Raw genomic sequence first — 23,726 nt, 5'->3', positions numbered from 1 at the left:
CTGTCTTTAACATATTTATCCTCCTCACACCCATGTGAGGTAGGGAACTACTACCCAATCTCCAAGAGAAGGGTGGACTCTCTCTCTCTCTCTCTCTCCAAATCAAGCCCGGATGCCCTTCTGGAGGACATGTTTGGTCAAACAGTTATTGGGCTCAGTTTACAGGTAACTGGGTAGAATCTAGGGGCTGTGTTATCCAGGTGGTCAGATTGGATGACCTTATTGTCTCTTCTGCCTTAAAAATCTATGACTCTATCACCCCCATTTTGCAGACTTTACAGGGAGACTCTGTGGCTTGTCCAAGATCACCTAGGGAGTCTGTGGCAAAGCAGGAAATTGAACCCAGGTCCCAGCCCAGTGACCAGCTGCCCCCAGACCACTCTTCTTCCCTCAACACACATGGCCACCTTCGTTTCTTGGTTCAACCAATCAGAACCATGAAGATGCTAGGATGCACTTCAAGAGTTTCTGTTAAAAAAAACCACAAACCCAATTCCGTCTCAAAACCAGCTACTTTGATATGGCTTCAGAACAGGAGCAGCAACAGCTTGTGTAGTGGGGCAGTTGCCATGCTCCTGAAAAAGGCTCGGCTGATTGGGGAAGCAGCCATAGCTGGGGCCACGCCCCTATCAGGCCACAGCTGGCCCTATAAAAGGGCTGTGAGCCAGGAGCTGAGTCAGCTTCTCTCTCGCTGTGGAGAGAGAAGAACCTGGCTGCCTGGGAGCTCAGAGTACTGGGAATAGAGTAGTGCTGGGGAAAGGCAAGAGGAGCTGGAGAACTCTGGCCTGGCAACTCCCCAGGCTGCAGGCCTTGGGAAAGGCCAAGCAGGTACTGGGGTTGCAGAGGCTGCAGCCCGGGGTTAGGCAGAGGCAACTGGTCCAACCTCCTTGCCAATGATGAGTGGCCTTTAGAGATGGCAGTTTTCTCCAGGGAGTGGGGGCTAGATGATGACTGGCAGTAACCACTGAGACAAGGTGGGTGAGAGAGTTGGGAGTTCCCCGGGGGGGCAGGGAGGAGTGGAGGAGACCTAGAGTGTGGTGGGGTACTGCTGGGCCAGCACCCAAGGAAAGGGCCCTGGGGTCTGGGAGGGACACGGGGGGGAGACTGAGGCAGGTGGCCTATAGAGGGTGCTCTGGGCTGGAATCGAGCTAATTCCAAGGTCAATGAGCAAGAGACGTTGCACTGGTGAGTCTCGACCTCGCTACAGCTTGACATAAATTTGGTAACGATTATATTTTGGGTTTGGAGTCCTTTTTAGTTCAGGATACAATAAGAGTTCTCTTTATTATACTGTAAAAAAATAAAAGTAAGATTATCAAGTTGTTTCCCTGAGGAAAATTTCAATATGACCAGAATTGCAAATTGCATTGGAACCATCAGGGTCTTTCATTTTACTTCATGATCAGTGGAAACTTAATCTGACTTCGCTATAAGCAGATGCCACTGCAGTACTGCACACCTGCAGGTCACTAGCCAGAAGGCGGACTTGCCAAGGTGACACAATAATACAAGTGCCACATTGCTCTTTCAGAAGCAAAATGCCAGACACTTGGGTAAAATATGTTTGTTGCCCTTGGAAAATAAAAATGGACAGAACAGAGTGATTTCACAATGGGGAAACAGTAGAGGCTGGGGTTAATAAAGTAGGGCATGATCATACCATCAGCAGATGAGGGAGGGTCAATGAGGCTTGAACTCACAGCTGGTTAACATTTACACTCTGGTGGGGTGTGGGGAGAGAGCCCTATTTTTAAAAAAAACTATTATTCTAGCTATTTTATCTGACACTCAGATTGCCTGCAGCTGATGGACAAATGGAGTGCTCTTTAGACATGTCTCCTGTAGGCTAACGTCTGGTCTCTGCTTTGATGTAGCTGATGAAAACAGACATTTAACACCTCCTGAGACCAGCCTAACAGTGTGTTAATCTTTAACAGGCCGTCATCATCCTCTTGCCTTGTTCTGCACACAGTATGATTTTTAAAGCAGCAAAAGACGTATCTCCAAATACGAACCATGAGCATACTAACCCCAGTATCAGAGCCCCAGACAAGCCCCCAAATGCCAGAACCCAGACTTGAACGGGGTTATTACTATCAGAGTTTTAACCACAGTGAGAACAGACCCCAGTCTGGCTGCTTCAGAATCCTAAACACAGGCCCCATCACTTAATGGGAAATTCAGTCCCTGAATGAAGTAGCTGAAATGCTGAGGCTGTTTGAAGGTACAGGACATGAGCAGCCCCTGGAGATTTCACAAGACACCCTGAAATAAAGGCAGATTAATATGGGAGAAGGACTCACCTCAAATTCCCCTTTGGTGTACTTGGCATCGGGCACACTCACAATTTCATCCTCACTCATCTCAGGGATGCCCTGCAGCAAGAAGAAGAGGCCAAGCCAGGTTGAGCAGTTAAAAAGCTATCCAATTACACCTCCTCACATGCAATAGTTTCCTGGGTGAACTCCTGAGCCACTTAACAATACTGTATGTGGGAATACGGTGGTCTAAGGGAAGAACTGCGCATCAGGAGGCATGGGCTCTACAACTAATAATTTGTAACGTGTAGCTTTTTTCACCCATACTCTCAAAGCACTTATTTATGCTTTTTTCCCCTTTTTCTTTTAACAGAAGGTGACACTGAGGAACAGCAGTTAAATGACTTGGCCCTGTATTCTTGATTCTTCCATTGACTGCATGGGCAAGTTTCCAGACTTTCATGTCTGATCACAACCCAGTAGCGCCCCCCCTTCCCCCCTATGCCCTTTGTCCCAGGTTTGCCCCAGACTCATTGAGTTACTTTGGACAAGTCACTGAACTTTTGTGCCTCAGTTTCCTGCTCTGTAAAACAAGACTAGTTCATGAGGTGCACGTGACTTAATTCCTTAATGTTTACAAAGCACATTACAATGCCTTTGATGGAAGATGCTAAAGAATTGCAAAAAATATCAACATCCTAGCTGTTGTTCTTAAGCTTCTTTGCTGGCTACATATAAGAAAGGGTTAATAATAGGGAGATGTCCTTGGTCTCCTCAATCCAAAGCCACACCCAAGGTCATTTTAAAACACTGATCCACATTTCTCATTGAAAAAAAACCCTGCTGCCATTGCAAACTGCAGCAGAACACCTTGGTGACTCTGCTCATGCAGCTGATAACCTCCAGCTCCACTATTAGGACTAGCCCAGTAGTGCAGAGCTCAAGGAAACAAATTTGACAAATTGGGAAGTGATGTAATGAAGCAGGAATTGGTGGATAATCTGTTCCACCACTTAAGTGGCCACACTCACAACAATAATGAAAACTCTTTGTTTAAACTACATTGCTGCTGAGCAAACCAATCTTATTAGAGGCCTTATTCCACTCTAAGTCTCCTACTGAGGTTCCAGCACAGCCCTCTTTCACTGCTCACAGGGCTAGGGCTTGGTGTTTAGGGATTCATTCCTCAGAGCTTCCTTTGTTCCAAACCTTCCTTAGAACAAGAGACCCATCCCTGGGCTAATACCTACATTGAAATGCCAGAGCGTGAGGACAGCAATAACCATGGCTGTGGTGGTTCTCCCTCTGCCACTATGGCAGTTGAACACAAAGGCCGTGTGAGAGTCCTCAGCTAGCGCACTCTTCATTGCATCCAACAGCCGATCTACATCCTGAAAATGAACAACAAAAAGAATTAAATACGGACTTTCCCTGCTGGATGAGACTCATGAATTCTGTCCCACCCCTGTGGATTAATAGAATTTATATCTGGTTTTCTGTAGTGCCTTTCACTTTCCAGGTAACCCAAAGGGTGCTACAAAGCAAGAAGATACACACTGGGAGTGCAGTGACTGTGAAAATGCCACAGGCTTTGATGCACTCAGCCTCATACCAGGGAGCGAATATTGGCCTAAGCAAAGGCATAACCCCCTGCTTCTTGCAGAAAGTGCCATAGGATCTTTAACTTGCATCTGAATGGCAGCACAGTGCATTGCAGTGTCAGCAGTTAGGTAAAATCCTTACTCCTAATGTGGAACTTGAATGCTCTAGTCCAGATTTAAGAGGGATACCACTGAGTCTCTGTGTTACCTCCATTTAATCCTATACTCTGATATGTTGTGAACCAGCAGCATTCACCTTCACATAGAGATCGTTAACACTGTCTTTACTGTGATTGGCTAACTTTTTTCCCCTGAGGTGTTGAAAAGCAGCTGTTCCCTGTCTTTCTCGTGTATTTCTAATGGATCTATCACCAAGGTATAAGGCACCATCTACATTACAGTGTTACTACATAGGTCTTAAAGTTTCTCCTTCCAAGGAAGAATAGTGTGTGATTATATCAAATCCAGACTAACTGGTCTTAAATCCCCCAGTTTCTGCAGCTGTAAAGAAATACACAACTCTCTGTGGCTATCCCAAGATGATCGTTTTCACTATAGTGAAAATGTAACTAGGAAATCTCTCTAGGATAATGCTAATTACAGTTCTCAATTTCTTTTGCATCAACATAAAATGTCTAGGATAAACAGAAATGGAAAGGAAAGTCTGAGGCTACATCTTCACTACCCGCCTGAATCGGTGGGTAGAAATCGATCTCTCGGGGATCGAATTATCGCGTCTCATCGGGACACAACAATCGATCCCCGAATCGACGCTTGTACTCCACCAGCGCAGGTAGGAGTAAGCGCCGTCGACGGGGGAGCCGCGGAGGTCAATTTGCCGCCATCCTCACAGCGGGGTAAGTCAGCTCGGATACGTCGAATTCAGCTACACTATTCGCGTAGCTGAATTTGCGTATCTTAAAATTGATCCCCACCCCTAGTGAAGACGTAGCCTTAGATTAACAACTGTAGATGCAAATCTATAGTTGCAGGTTGAGACCAGCAGATGGCAATAATGCACTTACAATAAACATGACTGCAAAGTGGTCTTGATTCTATCAATGCTTATATAAACACATTCAGACCTGTAAAACTAAAGAAATGAAATTTCATGGACAAAAGCGTCTGTGATCCCCGCATGGGCCAAATTACTAAAACATGGATCAGTGATTCTCAGGCTAGGTGGTGTGTCTGGTATACTGGAGAGGATTCAGCATTGTAAGCAACTGCATAACTTCCCTAGAGGAGCACACACCAAATCTCCTCTTGGCAAGTCTATAAAACTGTGCAGGAACACAAGCAGTACACACAACCCAGGGCTGCAGAGCATCTCATTCTGGCCAGGATTGTCCCAGAGTTACAGTACCAGACAGAATAGGCTAGGGATTGCAATCATGCTGCCTTTGTTTTCTCAAAAGCAATGTCAGCCACCAGGCGCTGAGGACCACTATGGTGAGCAGACAGAAGACTGTCTGGTAACTTGCCTCATTCACTTCTCCTGAGTACAAACATAGGGAAAGAAGGGAAATGGAGCCGTCAGATTCAGCAACCACATACCTAGCACAGCAGCAGCTCCCCACTCCTCTAGGGAAAGAGGCTGCAGTGCCTTAAGGTGAGGGAAAGGGAGGAGCCAGAAGAGAGGAAAGCAACTGCAGGGGAAAATGGAAGAGGTAGTGAGAGACAGACAGACAATTTAGGGCAAACAAAAGAGAGAATATCAATTTGGAGGGGGAACCAGAAGAGAAAGTCAAACCAGAAGGAGGGCGAGTATCAGTTTGGTCATAGGGAGAAAGAGACAGCATAAATTGGGAGGGGAGAGGAGAGAGAAGAGCTGACCTATCCACCCACCACCCTTTGAAAGTGGTGAGGGAGAAAACCGAGGAGATTCTCACTGAAGGCATTTGCCACTGCCCCTTCAGTGGAGTTTTAGTGTTGAAAACTATGGAATAGCTTCTAGTTCCTCCATTACCTGCTCCTTGGGAGCACAGAAGTCTGGGATTGGGATTCGTTTGTACACCAGCCCCTGGCATGTGCTCTTGTGCTGATTAAGTATCTCCTGTGTGGTCAGGCAACTCTTAAACATCTTCATCTGCTTCTCCTGTTCCAGATACACCTCCAGCCACTTCTGGGACTTTAGCACGTCATTCTTCAAGGTGAACTCTAATTTCTGCAGGGGAGAGACAAAGAAACTGAACAAGACTCCTTCATTGTATGGACACTTAACATAATTTTTCAGAATCTCTCTTCCTTTTTCACCCTAAAAGGAAATTTTTATTTCCCCATAAGTTTGTAGGTGAACTTAGGACTCAGGGAAGCGAGGGACTAATGCCAGGCATATTGCAAGACCACAGTTTGGAAACTTTCCACACAGAGCTCTGCTAATATGCCTTAGCCTAATCTACAACAACTCCTGCTTTTCAGGTCTAGACCTCTCCCAAAGACTCTGCCAGTGAGGTAGGAATGTATGATACTTTGATACATAGAAGATGCCCAGGCTGAGAGACAAACACAAATTCACATGTTTCTATCGCCCACCTTGACTCTGACCTTCCATGTTTTTTTACTGTCCTTAATCTCTTGGGGTCAGTCCTTGACTCCTTTTGCTCTCATCTCCCAGGGGTACAAATGTGCCCATAATCCCTTCTGCAACATCACTTGTACACAGCCTCTGCCTCTGTTGAAATCCTGATCTACATCTTCATTGTTGCCTGACAACTCCCTTCAAGTTCTGTATGGCCAACCCAAGTTCCAACTCTTCAAGCTCCCACATGTTCAAAATGCTACTGCCCAACTTCTGTTTTGTACAAAGAAACCAAACCACATCTGCCCCATGCTTGTACACCTCCGCTGACTCTTCATTCATTTCAAGATCCTGTTAAAATTGCCCTCTTGATTTTAAAATCCCTCATGGGCTTGCCTAACTCATGAATCTAGTCTCTCCACACTCCCTTCTCTACACATCTAGCACCAGCCTCGTTGCCGTCCCACCACACAATCTGACCACTGTGGTGGGGCCACCCTTCTCCTCTCAGTTGTCCTGGCTATCCCTTTTCAAGACCCAGCCAAGAACATCTCTGTTCTCCCTTGCCTAACTGTATCATTTACATGTTCTTTCAAGCCACCCTGTAAACACCCCAGGTTTGAGCTGAGTTTTATTCCACATTCTGTAAAATATTATATACATTTAGGTGCTGTATAAATGCTTACTAATAATTTTATTACAATTGTGCTTTTTGTATCAAACCCACGTGCCCAGGGTTACAGCTGATATAAAATATGTTATGCCACGCAAAACTGTATTTGTCATGAGACTGCTTTCCTTCCTCCTTTCTCTTATTTGCCAACATGAAAAGAGAGAGAGAGTGGGGCAGGTGGGCAGGCAGGCAGAAAGAAAAAAAAGAAAAGAATCGAGAGAGATGAAAAATCTTTGGTCAGTATCCAGAAATTGAAATTCTCTGTGCCAAGTGCACAACACTCTGAGGTGGGTGATAAGCAGCAACCCAGGTAGGTGACCAGCTGGGAACGGGATGAGAGGGAGAGGGGGGCTGATGTGGCTCACAGGTCCATGCCCTGCTGTGGAGCATATGGATGGGATATCTTTAAATGCAGTCTCCAGTCGGTACGCCAATGTAAATCTCATTTGCTGATGGTAACTTGTTATCTTCAGCTTTGTGTACATTAAGGCTGGTGGTATTTTGACTTGTTTATTAGCAAAGTGAAAACTGTTGTTCTTTCCCCCTCCCATCCCGCCCCCATGGTACAGCAATTTGAGAGGGGAAAAAATAACCATTCCATACAGAATTGTATTTTAAATACCGAGTTTATAGGTGCACTACGCAGTAACAAAATTAACTACCTATTTTTCTTATATTCTTCATTAGAGTAATACTGTGATGTATCCTGAGAACTCAGCGTGTTACACAGTAACTACTGAATTTGTGTCACATGCAGTGTTGTAGCTGTGTCAGTCCAGGATATTAGTGTGACAATGTGAGTGAGGTAATATCTTTTATTGGACCAACTTCTGTTGGTGAGAGAGACATGCTTTCAAGCTTACACAGAGCTCTTCAGGTCTGGGAAACTGAGGCTTTGTCTACACTGGCACTTTTGTCATTAAAACTTCTGTCGCTCAGGGATGTGAAAAAGCAGCCCCTGAATGACAGAAGTGTTAACGACGAAGAGCGCCGGTGCAGACAGTGCTTCGTCAGCAGGAGCCGCTCTCATGTCAACGCAGCTACCGCCCCTTGTTGGGGGTGGTTTTATTTTGTTGCCCGGCGACAAACTGTGTACCTTACAATGGTGTGGCTGCAGTGGCACAGCCACACCGTTGCAAGGTGCAAAGTGTAGACATAGTCTAACTCAAAGCATGTCTGCTAAATGCAAGATTTGAACAGATTGTTTAGCATAAATGGTTAACATGTATTTCAAGGGACCATTCAAGATGAAGTGGCCCGTTAAGCACCCTTGAAATCTGTTACCTAATTATGCTAAACAATCTGTTCAAATCTTGTATTTAGCAGCGACACTGAGGCCTTGTCTACACTACCAAGTTTTCTCGACAAAACTTATGTCGACACCCAAAAGTCGACAAAACAAAAATCACCAAAGGGTGTTCACACTTGCTTCCTCTGTCGACAGATCATGTCCACATTGGGGGCACCATCATCCACAGTGTGAACAATGTGCTGTGGGCATGTATCCCACAGTTCAGTGTCGTGGAAAGGTGGAGCTGATCCCTGTGCATTTTGGGATTCCCTCCAAGTTCTCCCACAGCCTCCTCAGCTGCCGGGAGCGGCATCAGGAGTAGCTCTATGAGCTCTCTGTGCTGAGGAATGTCAAAGCAGCACAGCAGTCTCCCCCCAGCCCTGCGATAGCAATCTGCCTGCTGCTGTGTTCCTAGTGCCGGGCAGAACAGGAGCATTCCAATGATTTGCTCTTTGTTCCCCAAACGGAGCAGCACACTCAGCCGTTGGATACTTCCTGGAGCTTTGAAAGGGAAGGGGCGTGTGCCTGCAGGGCAGCAGAGATCAAAACACTAGCAGAATGATCAGGGCAGGCATTGTGGGATACTGGAGGAAGCCAGTTCTGTCGACAAAACAAACAGCAGTGTCTACACTGGCTCTTTGTCAAAAATAAAGGGAGGGGAAAAGAAAAAAGTCTCTCGTAGGGGTGGAAGTTTTTTGTCACCAAAACCGAGCGTTTTCCTGACAAAAGTCGCATTGCAGTGTGTACGCGCTCACTGTTTTGTCGCCAAAAGGCAGTTTTTGGTGACAAAACTTGGTAGCGTAGAGAAGGCCTGAGTGAGGGTAGGTCTACACACTGATGCAGCTGTGGAGCTTAAGTGAAGACACTCTTACGCTGATGGGAGAGCTTCTCCTTTCGGAGTAGTTAATCCAGCTCCCCGAGAGGCGGAAGCTATGTCGACAGGAGAAGCCCTCCTGTCAACATAGCGCTGTCTACACAGGGAGATATAAGGTCATTATAACTATGTCGCTCAGGGGCATGGATTTTTCACACCCCTGAGCGATGTAGTTATACCGATATAGATTTGCAGTGTAGACCTGGCCTTAGTTTCCCAGACCTGAAGAAGAGCTCGGTGTAAGCTCGAAAGCTTGTCTCTCTCACCAACAGAGGCTGGTCCAATAAAAGATATTACCTCATCCACCTTGTCTCAGAGAATGTGTGTTAGTTACTCAAGTATTACTACCATGTAGTATTTGCTTTGTAACCACCAGGCAGTTACATATATGCCAATGAAAATAAAGCAATACAAGCTGCTCGCGCAAAATGTTACAGGACCAAAATAGCACCAAGACACTTCCTAGTGCCTGCTTCACTGCATTAAGCACCTCTAGTAGCAGTAGAGACTACCACCAAGAACAGAAAAGGCAGAAGGTGAAGAAGGTGCTGAGTGTTCACCTCTAATTGTTCAGGTGATGTAACAGGCACCGTAATCTGTTGTTCCAGGATCCCAGGTTCCCGGAGGGTGTAGATTTGTTCATTTCCTTCCAGCACCACTTCTTCACGGAGGTTTATCCAGGTGATGTGGGAGTACTTCCTCTTTGCATCAGTTAGGTAGCTTAGCACACTTCCAATAGCCTATGGGAAATGGAAACAAAATGAAACTCCCAGCACATACATGTTTCAAGCTGCCCTGCACAGGGCACAACCCAGAAGGTTTCAGTCCTGCACTCTGGTCACCTCCCCCTGTGCCAGAATCTCCACCATGCTGCCTCCTTACCTTGGAGTTGGGCTGTGCCATGCCATACACAGGCATCTTGGGGACCCTCCGGAAGTTGGCTACCCTCATTTCCTTGACAGTGCTGAGCACATCTGGGGAGAAACGCTCATCCACCACCTGCAGGAGAACAAAATCAGAGTAAGCTGGAGCCAAAGTTTAGATGAAAGCCACATTTCCAATCTCTTAGTTCAGCTGGCACCTTTGCCATCACAGGTCTTCCCAGACAGACTCTCCCAGCTGGTCACTCTCTAGGTCAGAGTAGCACTCACTGGTAAAACAACCGCCTCCGCCAAGAGCCTCCCACTCCCCTTCAAACACTGCCCAGGACACTGCAATGTGCATGTCTGACACAAGGGTCAGGATGGGATCCAAGTCACAGAGTCAGGCTCAAGATTTCAAACACTCCAAAGCTGAGGGGCACATGGATCAAGGGCTCTGGTTTGGCCCCATCAGAGTGAATTTTCAGTGTAAGCTTATGGAAGCATGTGGGGGAGGGGGGTTGGCTCTGATATACTGTATGTGGTTCTAGAGAGGCTGAATAAGCCTCACATGCCTATTGTGTTGCCTCCGCCCTGCAAAGGGTGGGATCTGCAAGAAGATTTAAGAAGTTCACTCACTAGCACTCGCATCCCCTTTGTTATCAGTTCCCCCGTCACTGTGAGCTCTGACAGGTTCATGTTCATCTGCAGCCTGTAGAGCTCTGGGTGCCCACACCTCCATCTGCTGAAGTTGAGGGCAAAGGCCAAGGGGTACTATCAGGGAGAGAGAGAGACACACATGCTTTGTTCAGGAACAGATAAATGCAAGCACTGTACTACACATAGATCTTACAGGAATAGCAACCTTACAGGGCAATCCTTGCAAGCAGTTCAGAAAAGGGTTGAAAGCTCACCGTTAAGGGGTTTTTTTTAAACCCCATTTCAGAGCTTCGCACAACCTGACCCTGATATTCGCCTTCCTATTCCAGTCCAGAGCCTCAGGCTCATAATGATACCATACTCTACAATGGTTTTGTGATGTGGACAAATGGGAGACAAGAAAAAGGTTTTCAAACCAATTTCACTTGACAGTTAGCCAAGATTTGATTCCATGCTCCACAGCTGAAAAGCTGATACAGCAGTTCACTGAGTCACCACCTGGTGCCTGGGGTTCCTTCCTTGGGGAGATGAAAGGGGACTGTTTTCTCAGGGAACATGTGCCATATACACAGTACATAGTGGGAGTGGAGCTTGGGCCTCCATTACCATTACCCCATGCTCCTAACTGGATTTTACTCATAGTAGTCCATTAGAACTATACCTCCAAACATAAAACCAAGAGCATCTGAAGACACCATGAGGGGGTCAAAATCAACGTCTGGAAAGTGGCAGAAGCTGGGCTTTCCAGCATCCAGCCCCTCAGCATACATGTTTGTTTCCATCCACAGTAGAGGTGCTGAAATGAAGTAGTGGGACGAGGGAGTGTAGGGGCAGGCTTCACAAGGACAATGGGGAGAACACTCACCTGCTCATGAAGGTAGTAGTTGAAAGCAATCAAGTAGAAATAGCGCTCAAGGCTCTGCAAAGTCCTTTGAAGGAAATACTCTTTGGTGCTGCTCCCCTAGAATAAACCATAACAATGACATTTGTGACAGACTACAGGAGATACAGCCCATTCAATATGAACTGCAAACTTTAAACATGACCCAGACGCTAAGACCAATGCAGAGTTTGAGTCTATGAAATGTGTCTCTCCATAAGCTGTTTGCCTTCAAGGATGGGAGATCACTTTACACTTGTTGCTGTTTGTCCAGAAGAGAAAACTCAGTAACATGCAAACACTGGCCTATCTCGGAGACCCTATCTTTTATGACTAAGCATGCAAAGTTGGATGGGATATTTGAATAGCCTATTGCCTAATGTTCCTGCATAGCTTGGGCTCTGGAGAAAGCAGGAGTCTTTCCAACTGGATTCAAACTGGTATGCTATCCTCTGTTTGGTTTGGGGCAATGCAATATTCAAATGTTAGTATGTGACTTAAAACTTTGCAAACCAGCTATAAGAAAGAGGGGTTGTGGCGAGCTCCAGTCCTGACACCTTCCTGGGCACATGGCTTGCAGCTAACAAGTTCAGACACTGACATCTTCTTGTGGGCATGGGTTGATGAAAAGCGAGTGAAAGACAGACAAGGCTATGCCACAGGGGTAACAATGTCATACACTATACTGCAAGCATGGTGGCTGTCTAGTGGTGTTTGCTATCGTATTTGGAGAGTTTATTTCCAATTTGTTTTTATTTAATGCTTCTCTCTTCTGTTTGATAATTTGCCAATAAAATCTGCTTTCTTTGAAGGTGACTAGAATTGCATGTGTAGACTTAAGGTGAGGACAAACACTGGTGTGGTGCCTTAAAGACAAAGAGTCTCAACTGTGCTATCATCAAAGGCTAAAATCAAGAGTTGGGGGGGAAACAATGAGCACCCCATCTTAGCCAAACAACTTGAAGGTCATGTTTTATTTATTTTTTTTTTTTTAGCACTGTTAAGATAAGATGCCTTCTCAAAGCACTTGAAGGTCACGTTTCTTCACACAGACACCCCAAGATCACCCAGAAGGTCACAAATATTTGATCACTAAGCAGTTAGATTGCAAATCCAGATCCAGGATGTTATGGAAAATGTTTTAACATTTAGCTGTGTATTTATAAAGAGATTTCCCTGTAATACTAGGGGAGGGAAGGAGGATTTGGCAAGTGTCACTTGGAAATCTCTGACATGATGTAATTGATTGTAATATTCAATTTACATATTATCCATGAGATAAATCTGGCCCTCTGTCATTTATCAAGAGACTGAGAAGCATGCTTACTCTGGAAACTCAAAACAAAGTCTGTAATGGTGGGAATATGCCAGGTTTTCACTGATGCTAATATTAATATAAGTGCTATTTTCCCCCAGGTATTTGTTTTGTTTAATTTTCTTTACCACATTTTTACCTCTGAGGTGAATCTCCTAACACACACACACACCACAAAGTTTTTGTTTTCTCTTAATTTTTTTTATATTACACACACACACACACACACACACACACACAATACCTGAACCCAGCCTGAGGTGACTAGTTTAGCACAATTAAAAGTAGCTGAGAACTGGATTTCTCAGGGGATTGATAGCAAAAAGTGTACAGAGGTCACTTCTAGGTCATCAGGTCAAAGCCAGACCAGGTTTGTAATGTCAGAACCTTGTAGCCATCTAATGGATGTTTTAATCCATTTCTTTGTTCACAGGTGTCCAGATCACAAAAGCCAATGCTTCATTTGACACAAGTTGACACCCATTCTAGCAGTCTGAGCAGGGACGTAAAGGAGTGAACACCCCTCTCCCTCCGTAGGCATGACCCATTTTGTTCAGGAGTTGAGGCACATTGGCAGTGAGGTTTATGGAAGTATGTTCTGCTGCTGTCTGTGCCATACTTATTTTCTGTGGACAGAGGATTTCAGACTTCATTTCCGTAGAGTTAGCACCTTTCAGGAGCTCAAACTTTTGGCGGGGGGGGGGAGGGTGAGAGAAAGATTTCCTCTGTGTGCCAAAAAGCCCCAAGAAAATGATCAGGCATATGAAAATTCATTCAATAAGACCCAGTTCAGCTGAAACACCACTGACTGTAATGGAGATATATTGTTTTTCACAAGCTGAGGATCTGGTTCTACATCTACGTATGCAAATATCTCCTACCATCCATCTCTCACTCTCTCTGGTTTCTTTCTTTCCCTCCCTTCCCTTCTGCCCCCAAATGCAGTTCATGTCCAATAAGCAAATTTTCCTTGAGACTTTCCATTGTTTAAAAGTGTTATTGCTACATTTGAACTTCAAATAAACACTCCTCTTGTTTAATTTACAGCAATCCCTGAAGGTTTATTTCCCATTGTCAGTAACGATATATACCAGCCATCTCCCTCCACAGCAAATCACTGCAGTGGGGGCTTGGTATGGGTCTCAGGTAGCTTTAGCTTTTAAAAAACAAAACTGTATCTCCTGCATGGGGTAAAAAACCCATCCCCATGCCCATGCCAAAGACCAAACTAGGAAGGGGAGTTCTCCTTCAAATATCACCATCCCAAATAATAGTGAATGGGAGCACTTCAGATTCCAGCCTTCAGTTTCTGAGTTCCAAAGCCTACCTGTCAGCAGGATGTGTCAACATTTTCTCTTTAAAATAGCAGAAGAAGAAAGCACTTGATACATAGCTACGGCCAAACTTTCATAAAGTGATATCTACATTGTGCCTGAAACTTATAAGAACGCTCCTGCAACTGTGTATGCAAATAGGTTCTTTTGCATATAAATGCCTATCTGTGCAGATCCAATGGGACATATTTTGTGCAGGCAGCTCAGGTGCATATTTCTGAACACTTAGCCCTAATTGATCACCTTTGGATCAGCCTGGCTGAGAGACCTCATCAGCAAAGCTGAACACTTGAGGCACCAACTCCCAATGCTCGTCTCTTGCTGCCTGGCCAATAGAGGCTGGGAGAGCTTCAGAGGCAGCACATTCAGCCCTTTGGTATGGAGACATACCACATGGCTCAACACTGACTCTGAAAGGTCATGAAGGAGTGATACTGACAAACTTCAAAGGGGGTCCTATCCAGTCACCCCTTGCTGGAAGGATGGTTGCAAGGACACGAAGCCTTAAGGCTGGGGAATATAAAGTGCATGAAAAAGTGGAGCAACCCTCAGGACTCAGAGGGAGATTTCTAACTCTCTGCCCTGCAGCTTAAACATGAATGAAAGATGATCCTCACCTTGTTGCTCTCTCATATTCAGCACTGTGAGGCATCTCCACTGGTTAGCCAAGGACACATGCCAAGCATTACCAGAGAATGCCCACTGAAATATAGTGCTACTCATGTGCTGTACAACTCCTCTTTGGGCAGTGAAATATTCCAAACGCTCCTAGAAACAAGGGCAGAGGAGTGGGGAGAAGGAAACCAGGATTTCATGAATTCCTGAAAAGACTGACAAAAGTGCCATCAAACACTTTTACTGCTGAATCATAGAAATGTGGGGCTGGAAGAGACCTCAAGAGGTCAGCTAGTCCATCCCCCCATGCCGAGACAGGATCCTTACACCATCCCCAACAGGTGTTTGCCTAACCTGTTCTTAAAAACGTCCAATGATGGGGATTCCACAGCCTCCCTTGGAAGCCAATCCAGAGCTTAACTATAGTTAGAAAAATTTTCCTAAAATCTAACCTCAGTCTTCCTTGCTGCAGATTAAGGCCATTACTTCTTGTCCTACCTCTAGTGGACAGGAAGAACAATTGACCACCCTCCTCTTTATAACAGCCCTTAACAGATTTCAAGACTTATCAGGTTCCCCTCTCAGTCTTCTTTTCTCAAGATTAAACATGCCCAGTTTTTTTAAGGTTTTCTCACAGATCAGGTTCTCTAGACCATTTATCTTTTTTTAGGTGTACTGCCCAAAACGGGACATAATAGTTCAGCTGAGGCCTCACCACTGCCAAGCAGAGTGCGACAATTACCTGCCATGTTTTATATATGACGCTTGTTAATACTCCTTAGAATAATGTTAGCCTCTTTTGTAACTGCGTCATATTGTTGACTTATATTAATGCTCCACTATACTCCTGGGTCCTTTTCAGCAGTATGACTACCTAGCCAGTTAGTCCCTATTTTGTAGTTGTGCATTTGATTTTTCCTTCCTAAGTGTAGTACTTTGCACTTGTCTTTATTGAATTTCATCTTGTTGATTTTAGACCAATTCTTCAATTTATCAAGGTTATTTTGAATTTGAATACTGTCCTCCAAAGTGCTTGAAGACCCTCTCAGCTTGGTGTCATCCACAAACTATATAAGCATACCCTACCATTATCCAAGTCATTAACGAAAATATTGAAAAGTACCAGACCCAGAACAGACCCCTGCAGGACCTCACTAGACACATCCTCCCAGTTTAACAGTAAACCACTGAGAACTACTCTTTAAGTATGGTCTTTCAACCAGTTGCACACCCACCTTATAGTACTTTCATCTACCACATTTCCCTAGTTTGCTTATAAGAATGCCTCACTAAAAATCAAGATATATCATGTCTACTGCTCCCCGCATCCAATAGGACAGTAACTCTGCCAGAGAAGGAAATTATGTTGGTGTGCATGATTTTTTCCTGCACAAATCCATGCTGACTATTGCTTAATCACCCTATTATCCTTTAGGTGCTTACAAACTCATTGTTTAATCATTTGTTCTGGTAGCTTTCGAGATATCAAAGTTAGGCTGACTGGTCTATAATTCCCTAGGGCCTCTTGGTTCCCTTTTTAAAAATAGATACTATGTATGCCCTTCCCCAGTCCTTTGGGACAACACTCATCCTCCATGAGTTCTCAAAGATAATCGCTAACGGTTCCACGAATGCTTCAGCTACTTCCTTAAGTACCTTAGGATGAATTTTAGTCAGGCCTTGTCAACCTGAATACATCAAATTTATTCAACATTCTTGAACCCTGTTCTTTCCTTATTCTGGTTTATGAGGTGTTAATATTAATGTGTTAAGCATCTGGTAATAATTAATCTTTTAAATAAAGACAGAAACAATATAGGCATTACATACCTCAGCCTTCTTGGGTGCCCGCTGTCATTAGCTCTGCTTCCCTGCTAAGTAATGGACCTACACTTTCCTTCATCTTTCCCTTCCTCCTAATGTACTTCTTTTTGCCTTTTATGTCCCTTGCTAGGTTTAACTCATTCTGCACTTTAGGGCATGTCTACACTTACCGGTAGATTGGCACTGCTGCAATTGATGCAGTGCCTGTCAATTTAGTTGGTTTGGTGAAGACATGCTAAATCGATGGGAGAGCACTCTCTCATCGATTTGTGTATTCCACCTCCCTGAGAAGAGCAAGTGAAGTCGACTGGAGACGTTCTCCCGTCAACACAGCACAATGTAGCCACCGCGGTAAGTGGATCTAACTACGCTGACTTCAGTTACGTTATTCACGTAACTGAAGTTGCGTAAGTTAGATCGATTTACTGCAGTAGTGTAGACTAGCGTTTAGTCTTTCTGATTTTATCCCTACATGCTTGCACTCTTCTTTTGTGCTTAAAAATTGTCCATGTTTCCACTTTTTATGGAATTCCTTTGATTTTCATGTCATTAAAGAGCTCCTGATGGTGCCATATTGGCCTCTTACTATTCTTCCTATCTTTCCTTTGCTATGGGCCAGATGCTCAGTTGCTGTAAGTCAGTATAGCTCCATTGATTTCAATGGGTTGATATCAGTTTAATCCAGTTTAGGATCTGGTGCCATGTGTGCACTTTACTATTGCCATAAGCAGCGCTGATTGGAATGTTTGAGCTACTCTGATATCCCTTGCTTTAAGTGAGGGATAAAGTGTAAATCTGCTTTGAGCCATTGCTGTTAACTAGTACGTGGTATTTGAGGCATCAAATTAAAGTGGAAGTGAATCCCAATCAAACAGATTGGAAATCAGTCATGCATCACAAGACAGTTAACTTCCCTATTAACCAGATCCCTGCTAACCACATCTTGGCTCAGCAGCACCAACTGTTTAATTCATATGGAGATGTACCTATCTCATAGAACTGGAAGGGACCTTGAAAGGTCATCGAGTCCTGTCCCCTGCCTTCACAGCAGGACCAAGTACCATCCCTGACAGATTTTTGCCCAAGATGCCTAAATGGCCACCTCAAGGATTGAACTTACAACCCTGGGTTTAGCAGGCCAATGCTCAAACCACTGAGCTATCCCTCCCCCCAAGTTTGCTTGTCCACTGGATCAACGATGGGATGATTGGAAGACAGTAGCTTCAGTGATAATTAAACCCAAACTAGATACAGTCAGATTCCATTTTACCGATCATTTGGCCTGGCGGTTTGAGAGGTTACTTGTTCGGTCAGGTCCTAGCTCATGCTCCTTGGTGGGCAGAATGAAAACAAACAGCCTATCCTATCCACCCCACCTAGGAAGGTGGTCCTACAAATAGAGGTAGCAGCCAAGGTCCTCAGGGGACGGTCTTATAAAATAAAAAGATAGTCTTCTATAAAGCCTCCCCAAGAAGGATAGAACATGTAGTTTGCTGAAGAGAGGAAGTCTTAAGTGGCGGTATATGTGATGGTGAGTCTCCTCATATGTTGGTGTAAATCAGCAATAAACACCTCTGAAGTCAATGGAGGAGCACTGGTTTTACACTAACGTGCTATATGGCTCCAATTGTGCACTCACATGGCATTTGCCTCCAGCAAGTACTAAAATTTCCCATTTCTTGTCAATCGATCAGGAATATTTCAGCAAGAGGAAGAATAGGATGCTTTTTCTTTTTATTTGCATTATCTAGGGTTCATTCACATTGCATTGGAGTGGGAGGAGATGGTAAGATATCAGTCCCAATCAAAAGGTAGCAGAAATGGCTTATTCCGAATACTGTAAATTATAAAGCACACCCATAAATTCAGTACAACAACAAATTAATGAAATAATATTATAATTTCTGACTTCACCCAAGATCGGAAGGGAAGCAGAAAAAGAAAGCTTTATCCCGTCCTTGGTCTTCAGAGGTGCAGCAACAGGAGTTCAAGCAGAGTGGCAGCTTAATCCTGAACTCTGTTATTGTTATGACGTTATTGATTCATTATGCTCTATCCAACCAACAACAGGAGCTCCCATCCCTGGCTCTAGGCACTCCTGACAACTTTCAAACACACAATTGTAAAAGGAACCACTCCTGCAGTCACCCATCAGCTAAAGATAACCCAGCAACAATAAAGAAATCACAAATATTTCCTCAGGGCATAAGCAAGTCAGTGTTATTAACTGGAAATAAAGTAAAGAGTATGTCATTTACATTACAAAGTCATGAAAGCCTCCTCCCTCAGACGCACCTCACTTTTTGACAGGAATAAAATCACACCTGTGTATTTTGACACAACACCTCACCTCAAACAACTACATCAACACCTCATCAGCAGGAATGAGAATTTTCCTTCCCAAAGTGTTCTCTTGGAAGAAAGGAACATTCCTTCTGTTTTCAGCATAAACCTTTGGCAAAGAAACGGTCTTCTGGCTTTAGCACAATCTAATAGCATATATCATCCATGTTTATAGTGTCTCTCGTTTACACTTGAATTCCATAGTACATCCTGTTTATATCTTCAAGCACAGGAGACTTCAAAAGGAAAAATGACAGTATTTCCATCTTTCCATCCTTCTTTCTTCAATTCTTCACTCACCCTGTAACTTGCTTCTAATAAATGACAAGTTCACTATCAGGGGATGTACATTAAAGACTCCAAGGCCACAGGTAAAATGAGTATGGTCGTCTCAAATGCCCACATCACAAAGAGAACCACACCATTTGGCACAAGTGGCAGCCTCTGCTCAAGAAAATTCCAGGATTGGAAAAAGACAAGCACTGGCAGAACTATGTGGGAGAAGTTAACGCAAGCACTGTATTCTCATCCACATTTTTTGAAGGAACCGTAGTATTTTGTCTGTAAACTGGAATAAGTCAGGAATCCGACGTAAGAGCTGCTCCATCACCACTGCCACTCCTGCCCCCACATCATACTGAAGGACAGAACTCTCACTAGGACACTGCCAAGAACCCCTATAAAATAGTCTGTCTGAATTACTAGAGATCGACAACACCACCACTTCACTCACATACACCACCTTTCATCCATAGATCTCCAAGTGCTTTATGCAAGAGGTCAGTTTTGTTATACACATGTTACAGATGGGGAAATGAGGCACAGGGAAGGTAAGTGACTTGCCAAGGATCACTCAGCAAAGCAATGGTAGAGCAAGGAACTGAATCCAGGTTTCCTGAGTCCCAGTCTAGTGCCGTATCCACTAAGCCACCCTGTGTGTGGATTTAAAAGCATGACTCTCCTCTAAAAAGTGACTCCGTAAAAAAGATCATGAGCTTCCATGTTTATTATCTATCAGTAATTTCCAGATGATAGGTATTCAGTTTACATGGAAAAACAGGTGCTCAGTTTACAAGTAAAAGTAGATGTTTACAAAGAAAAATATGTCAGTCCTTCTCACTCCTAGAGGCATAGCTGTCAGCACGAACATGAGTGTGATACAGATATCACCCAGAGAGGTCAATATCCGATGGACGGGCTGACACCCTTCCTAAATTAGAGGGCAGGAAATTCTTCTTCTGCAAATAAGCAAGCTACTGTTTAAAATGCTAAATAAAGCAAGGAGAGCTGTCAATCTGGGTGACTTTCATCAGCACAAAATTCACTCCAGATTTTTTAAAAATAAGTACATCACCTGCACTATCCTATTTGTATTTCACCGCAAAAAAGTGCCTATTCTCTTAGTACTAGATTTTTTGTTTTTTGTTAACAACATATGAATTATTCTCTTCAATAGGCACCATGTTTCTGTAGTTTGGCTTCCTACAGTACCTGAATCTGGTAATCTTCTCCAATCCCTTCCAATTTCTTCTTATACTCATAGATGGCTTCCTTCATGTCATGCATTTCAGAGCAGCAGGAAATGGCACTGTCCACCTTGGAGAGATCAAAAGGGAATTCAGTAATTGAAGGCAAGAGATGAGATTTCACCCTCTCCCAGCTGTTTCTACTTAAGTCAATGAGATTCTTTTTATTGGCCACAATTGTATCAGAACCCACAATTCCTTGCTCTAATCCATGGTCACTACTTCTGACCTTATGAGAAAGAAACTGCGACTAAGGCCAGGGCTACACTACAGACTTCTGCCAGCATCGCTATGTCAGTCAGGGCTGCAAGGAAGTGTGATTTGTGACACACAAGCGTGCAGGCAAAATCCCCTCATGCAGATGCAGCTATACCAGTAAAGCTGCGCTTTTGCTAGTATAGCTTGTTTCACCCAAGAAGGGGGAAGGGGGAGGAGTATGCAGGAATAAGCTATGACAGCAAAACTGCAGTTTTACTGGCATAAGCTGCATCTACACTAGGAGTGTTTTGCTGGCATACTATCCCCATATTCTTATACTGGTACAGTGCTCCTAGTGTAGACATAGCCTAAGGCCTGGTCCACCCTTGAAAGTTTTACTGGCTATGTCAATTAGGGGTGTGATTTTTGCCAACACCGTCAGAGCATGGTACAGTTAGAGCAGCACAACCCCATTAATATAGACACAAGTATATTGGTGGTGAGGTGCCTTATACCAGTATAGCTTATTGCTGTTCCCAAACCAGAACAAGCAACATCAGTATAAACACTTTTATACTGATAATATGGGGGTTGTACTGCTCTAACTGGACCAGTACGGTTAAAGCAACAAATCTTTGACATGCCAACAAACCTTAACTCCCACCTCTGGGCCCACAACAAACCATGTCGTGATACATGGATGTCCACCGAAATATTAGGTGGTTCCTCAAGGAGAAATGTTTACAGGCTCCGATGAAAGCTGTGCCCTGACTTCCACACAGAGGAAATGAAGCATTGGCATAAAGCCTATGAGGGGGCTGAGGAACTAGGGAATGCTAGCAGACCCCTCCCCACAAAGCACATATAACATGGCAGTGCCCCATACTGTCTGAAGAGGAATGCATGACACCAGTTGTCTATAGCTAAAAAGCACAAGGAGTGGATGAAATAGTGACATAAGCATCTCAAATTCCAGGAGATCCATATTGTGCTGGGACTGGCAGCTAGAGTCATCAGTGACCCCTTTGTCTTTGCTATAAGTGTCCCACTATGGGATTGTTTTACACTCAGTACTATACCAGAGCCCCTGGCCACTCAATAGAGGTAATTTTAAATCCTAATTGTTGCTGACATCATATTATGAAGCTGAACACACAGGAAACATGCAGGGGGAAATCCAAGATTTTGTGCTGCAGGACGCATCCCTTCCACACAAGGGCTATATACCTGCCTGAGGGCCACCAGTATGAGATATACCTACACGTGTAACCATAGCCACAGACACACACTTACCTCCTCAACGATTTGTTGGCCTTTTGGTACCATGTCAATAAAGTTCTGAATAACCCGAAATCGGTCCCTTGACAAAGTATTAGCAGGATGTGGAAGGCTGTAAATAAGGAAGGAAAGAAACAGAGTAAGTCTGAAGTTATAGTAACCTTCATCTCTTCTGTCCCTCCTTTTGCTTTTCTTTTACATTTATGCCAGTTTAAAATCTTAGAGGAAACTATCCTATTTCACATAATTCATCCAATCATCCTAGTATCCAGTAGGCAAGATAGCGGCAGTAGCTGAGCTTACAAGTGTCTTCCATTTTGAAAAGTTCTAATAGTTTGCTCTATGTTGAAAACAGGGAAATCCCGAGAGAGAGTACTGATTCCAGCACAGCTGCATGCTGTATTTCAAATGACTTTGGATTAAAGGGATACCATCCAGCCATTTGATTGTACTATTTTTATATTATGTATATTTAGAATCCCTTTCCCGTGAGCACACTGTCCATATTCTTCATTTTTGTTTTCCTCCAGGATGCATGTTGTTGGCAGGTAATCATCCTAGGCGATTTTGAAGACAGCTCTCAGAGTCTACACAGACAGCATAGCCTCAGAGTCTGAGCTGCTGTCACCTGCAAGTAGGGTGACCAGACAGCAAGTGTGAAAAATCGGGACAGAGGGTGGGGGGGTAATAGGAGCCTATATAAGAAAAAGACCCAAAAATCGGGACTGTCCCTATAAAATCAGGACATCTGGTCACCCTACCTGCAAGCCTTCCTCAGAAAGACAGGAGAAACTGCTCCTGGGGAAGCTACAGATAAGGGTATGGTGATGTTCAATCCTAAAGCAGCTCTCTCAGGAGTGGCCCAGAGAGGGGAATGTATTGTAAATGGGCTGGGAGCCCCTATTCACTGTGGTGTATAAGCTGTTAGAACACACCAGTAAATCAGGCACTGGGTGGAAGGTGGCCTTGTGGGGAATAGCCCTCCACACACCCACAAGAGTCCTATTGCTGGGAGCGCTCCCCACCCTCAAAAAATATGTTAATTAAGGGGGCCCCAGGCCCAAAATGTCATTTAATGGGAATATAATGAAATCATCAATACCTTTACTCACATTCTGGTCTCTAATACAGAGACCAGAGCACCTACTCTCCTCGTGCACTCTCTGTGGATAGAGTGAATGGGACAGACTGTGCCTGGCTTCTGGAGCAGGTCATGTGGGGAGAGAGACCAGTAATGGAATAGCTGTGGTGTAGTGGCTGAACTGAGCCTGTAGTCAGCCTGCCTCTTTTTGGAGAGATCACACTAAGGCCAGGTCTACACTACGGAATTACTTCAGTATAACTACGTTGCTCAGGGGTGTGAAAAATCCCCACACCCCCGAGCAATGCAGTTATACCAACCTAAGCGCTGATGTAGACAGCACTATGTCAGTGAGGGGGTTCTCCCGTGGATGTAGCTACTGCATCATGCAGAGGTGGATTAACTACGCTGATGGATTAACTCTCTCCTGTTGGCACAAAGCGTCTTCACTAAAACGCTACACTGGTGCAGCCGCAGCATTGACTGTAGACCTGCCCTCACACTGTCACACAATCAAAATCACAAAGGTTTGAAAAGGGCCCTGCCCCTTGCAAAAAAAATTTTTTTTACAAAAGAATTGATGAGAATTTCTAC

At 44.4% G+C, this 23,726-nt stretch overlaps 1 protein-coding gene across 1 annotated transcript in view; it reads right to left on the bottom strand.

Moving 5' to 3' along the window:
* PALD1 (phosphatase domain containing paladin 1) overlaps nucleotides 1-23,726 on the bottom strand; it is a 201,787-nt gene that overhangs the window by 78,558 nt on the left and 99,503 nt on the right. Inside the window, exons 9-17 of the mRNA XM_024201856.2 lie at nucleotides 22,067-22,163; nucleotides 20,541-20,645; nucleotides 11,604-11,699; nucleotides 10,718-10,852; nucleotides 10,101-10,217; nucleotides 9,779-9,958; nucleotides 5,829-6,026; nucleotides 3,509-3,649; nucleotides 2,304-2,375 (exon numbers count right to left, since the gene is read on the bottom strand). Coding sequence (XP_024057624.2) covers nucleotides 2,304-2,375; nucleotides 3,509-3,649; nucleotides 5,829-6,026; nucleotides 9,779-9,958; nucleotides 10,101-10,217; nucleotides 10,718-10,852; nucleotides 11,604-11,699; nucleotides 20,541-20,645; nucleotides 22,067-22,163 — 1,141 coding nt within the window. The remainder of the gene's footprint in view (nucleotides 1-2,303; nucleotides 2,376-3,508; nucleotides 3,650-5,828; nucleotides 6,027-9,778; nucleotides 9,959-10,100; nucleotides 10,218-10,717; nucleotides 10,853-11,603; nucleotides 11,700-20,540; nucleotides 20,646-22,066; nucleotides 22,164-23,726) is intronic.

Source organism: Terrapene carolina, unplaced genomic scaffold (assembly GCF_002925995.2).
Source record: "Terrapene carolina triunguis isolate 2854851 unplaced genomic scaffold, T_m_triunguis-2.0 Scaffold95, whole genome shotgun sequence".
NCBI lineage: Eukaryota > Metazoa > Chordata > Testudines > Emydidae > Terrapene > Terrapene triunguis.
Note: the sequence above shows the minus strand (reverse complement) of the source record. Positions and strands in the feature narration are given on the sequence as shown.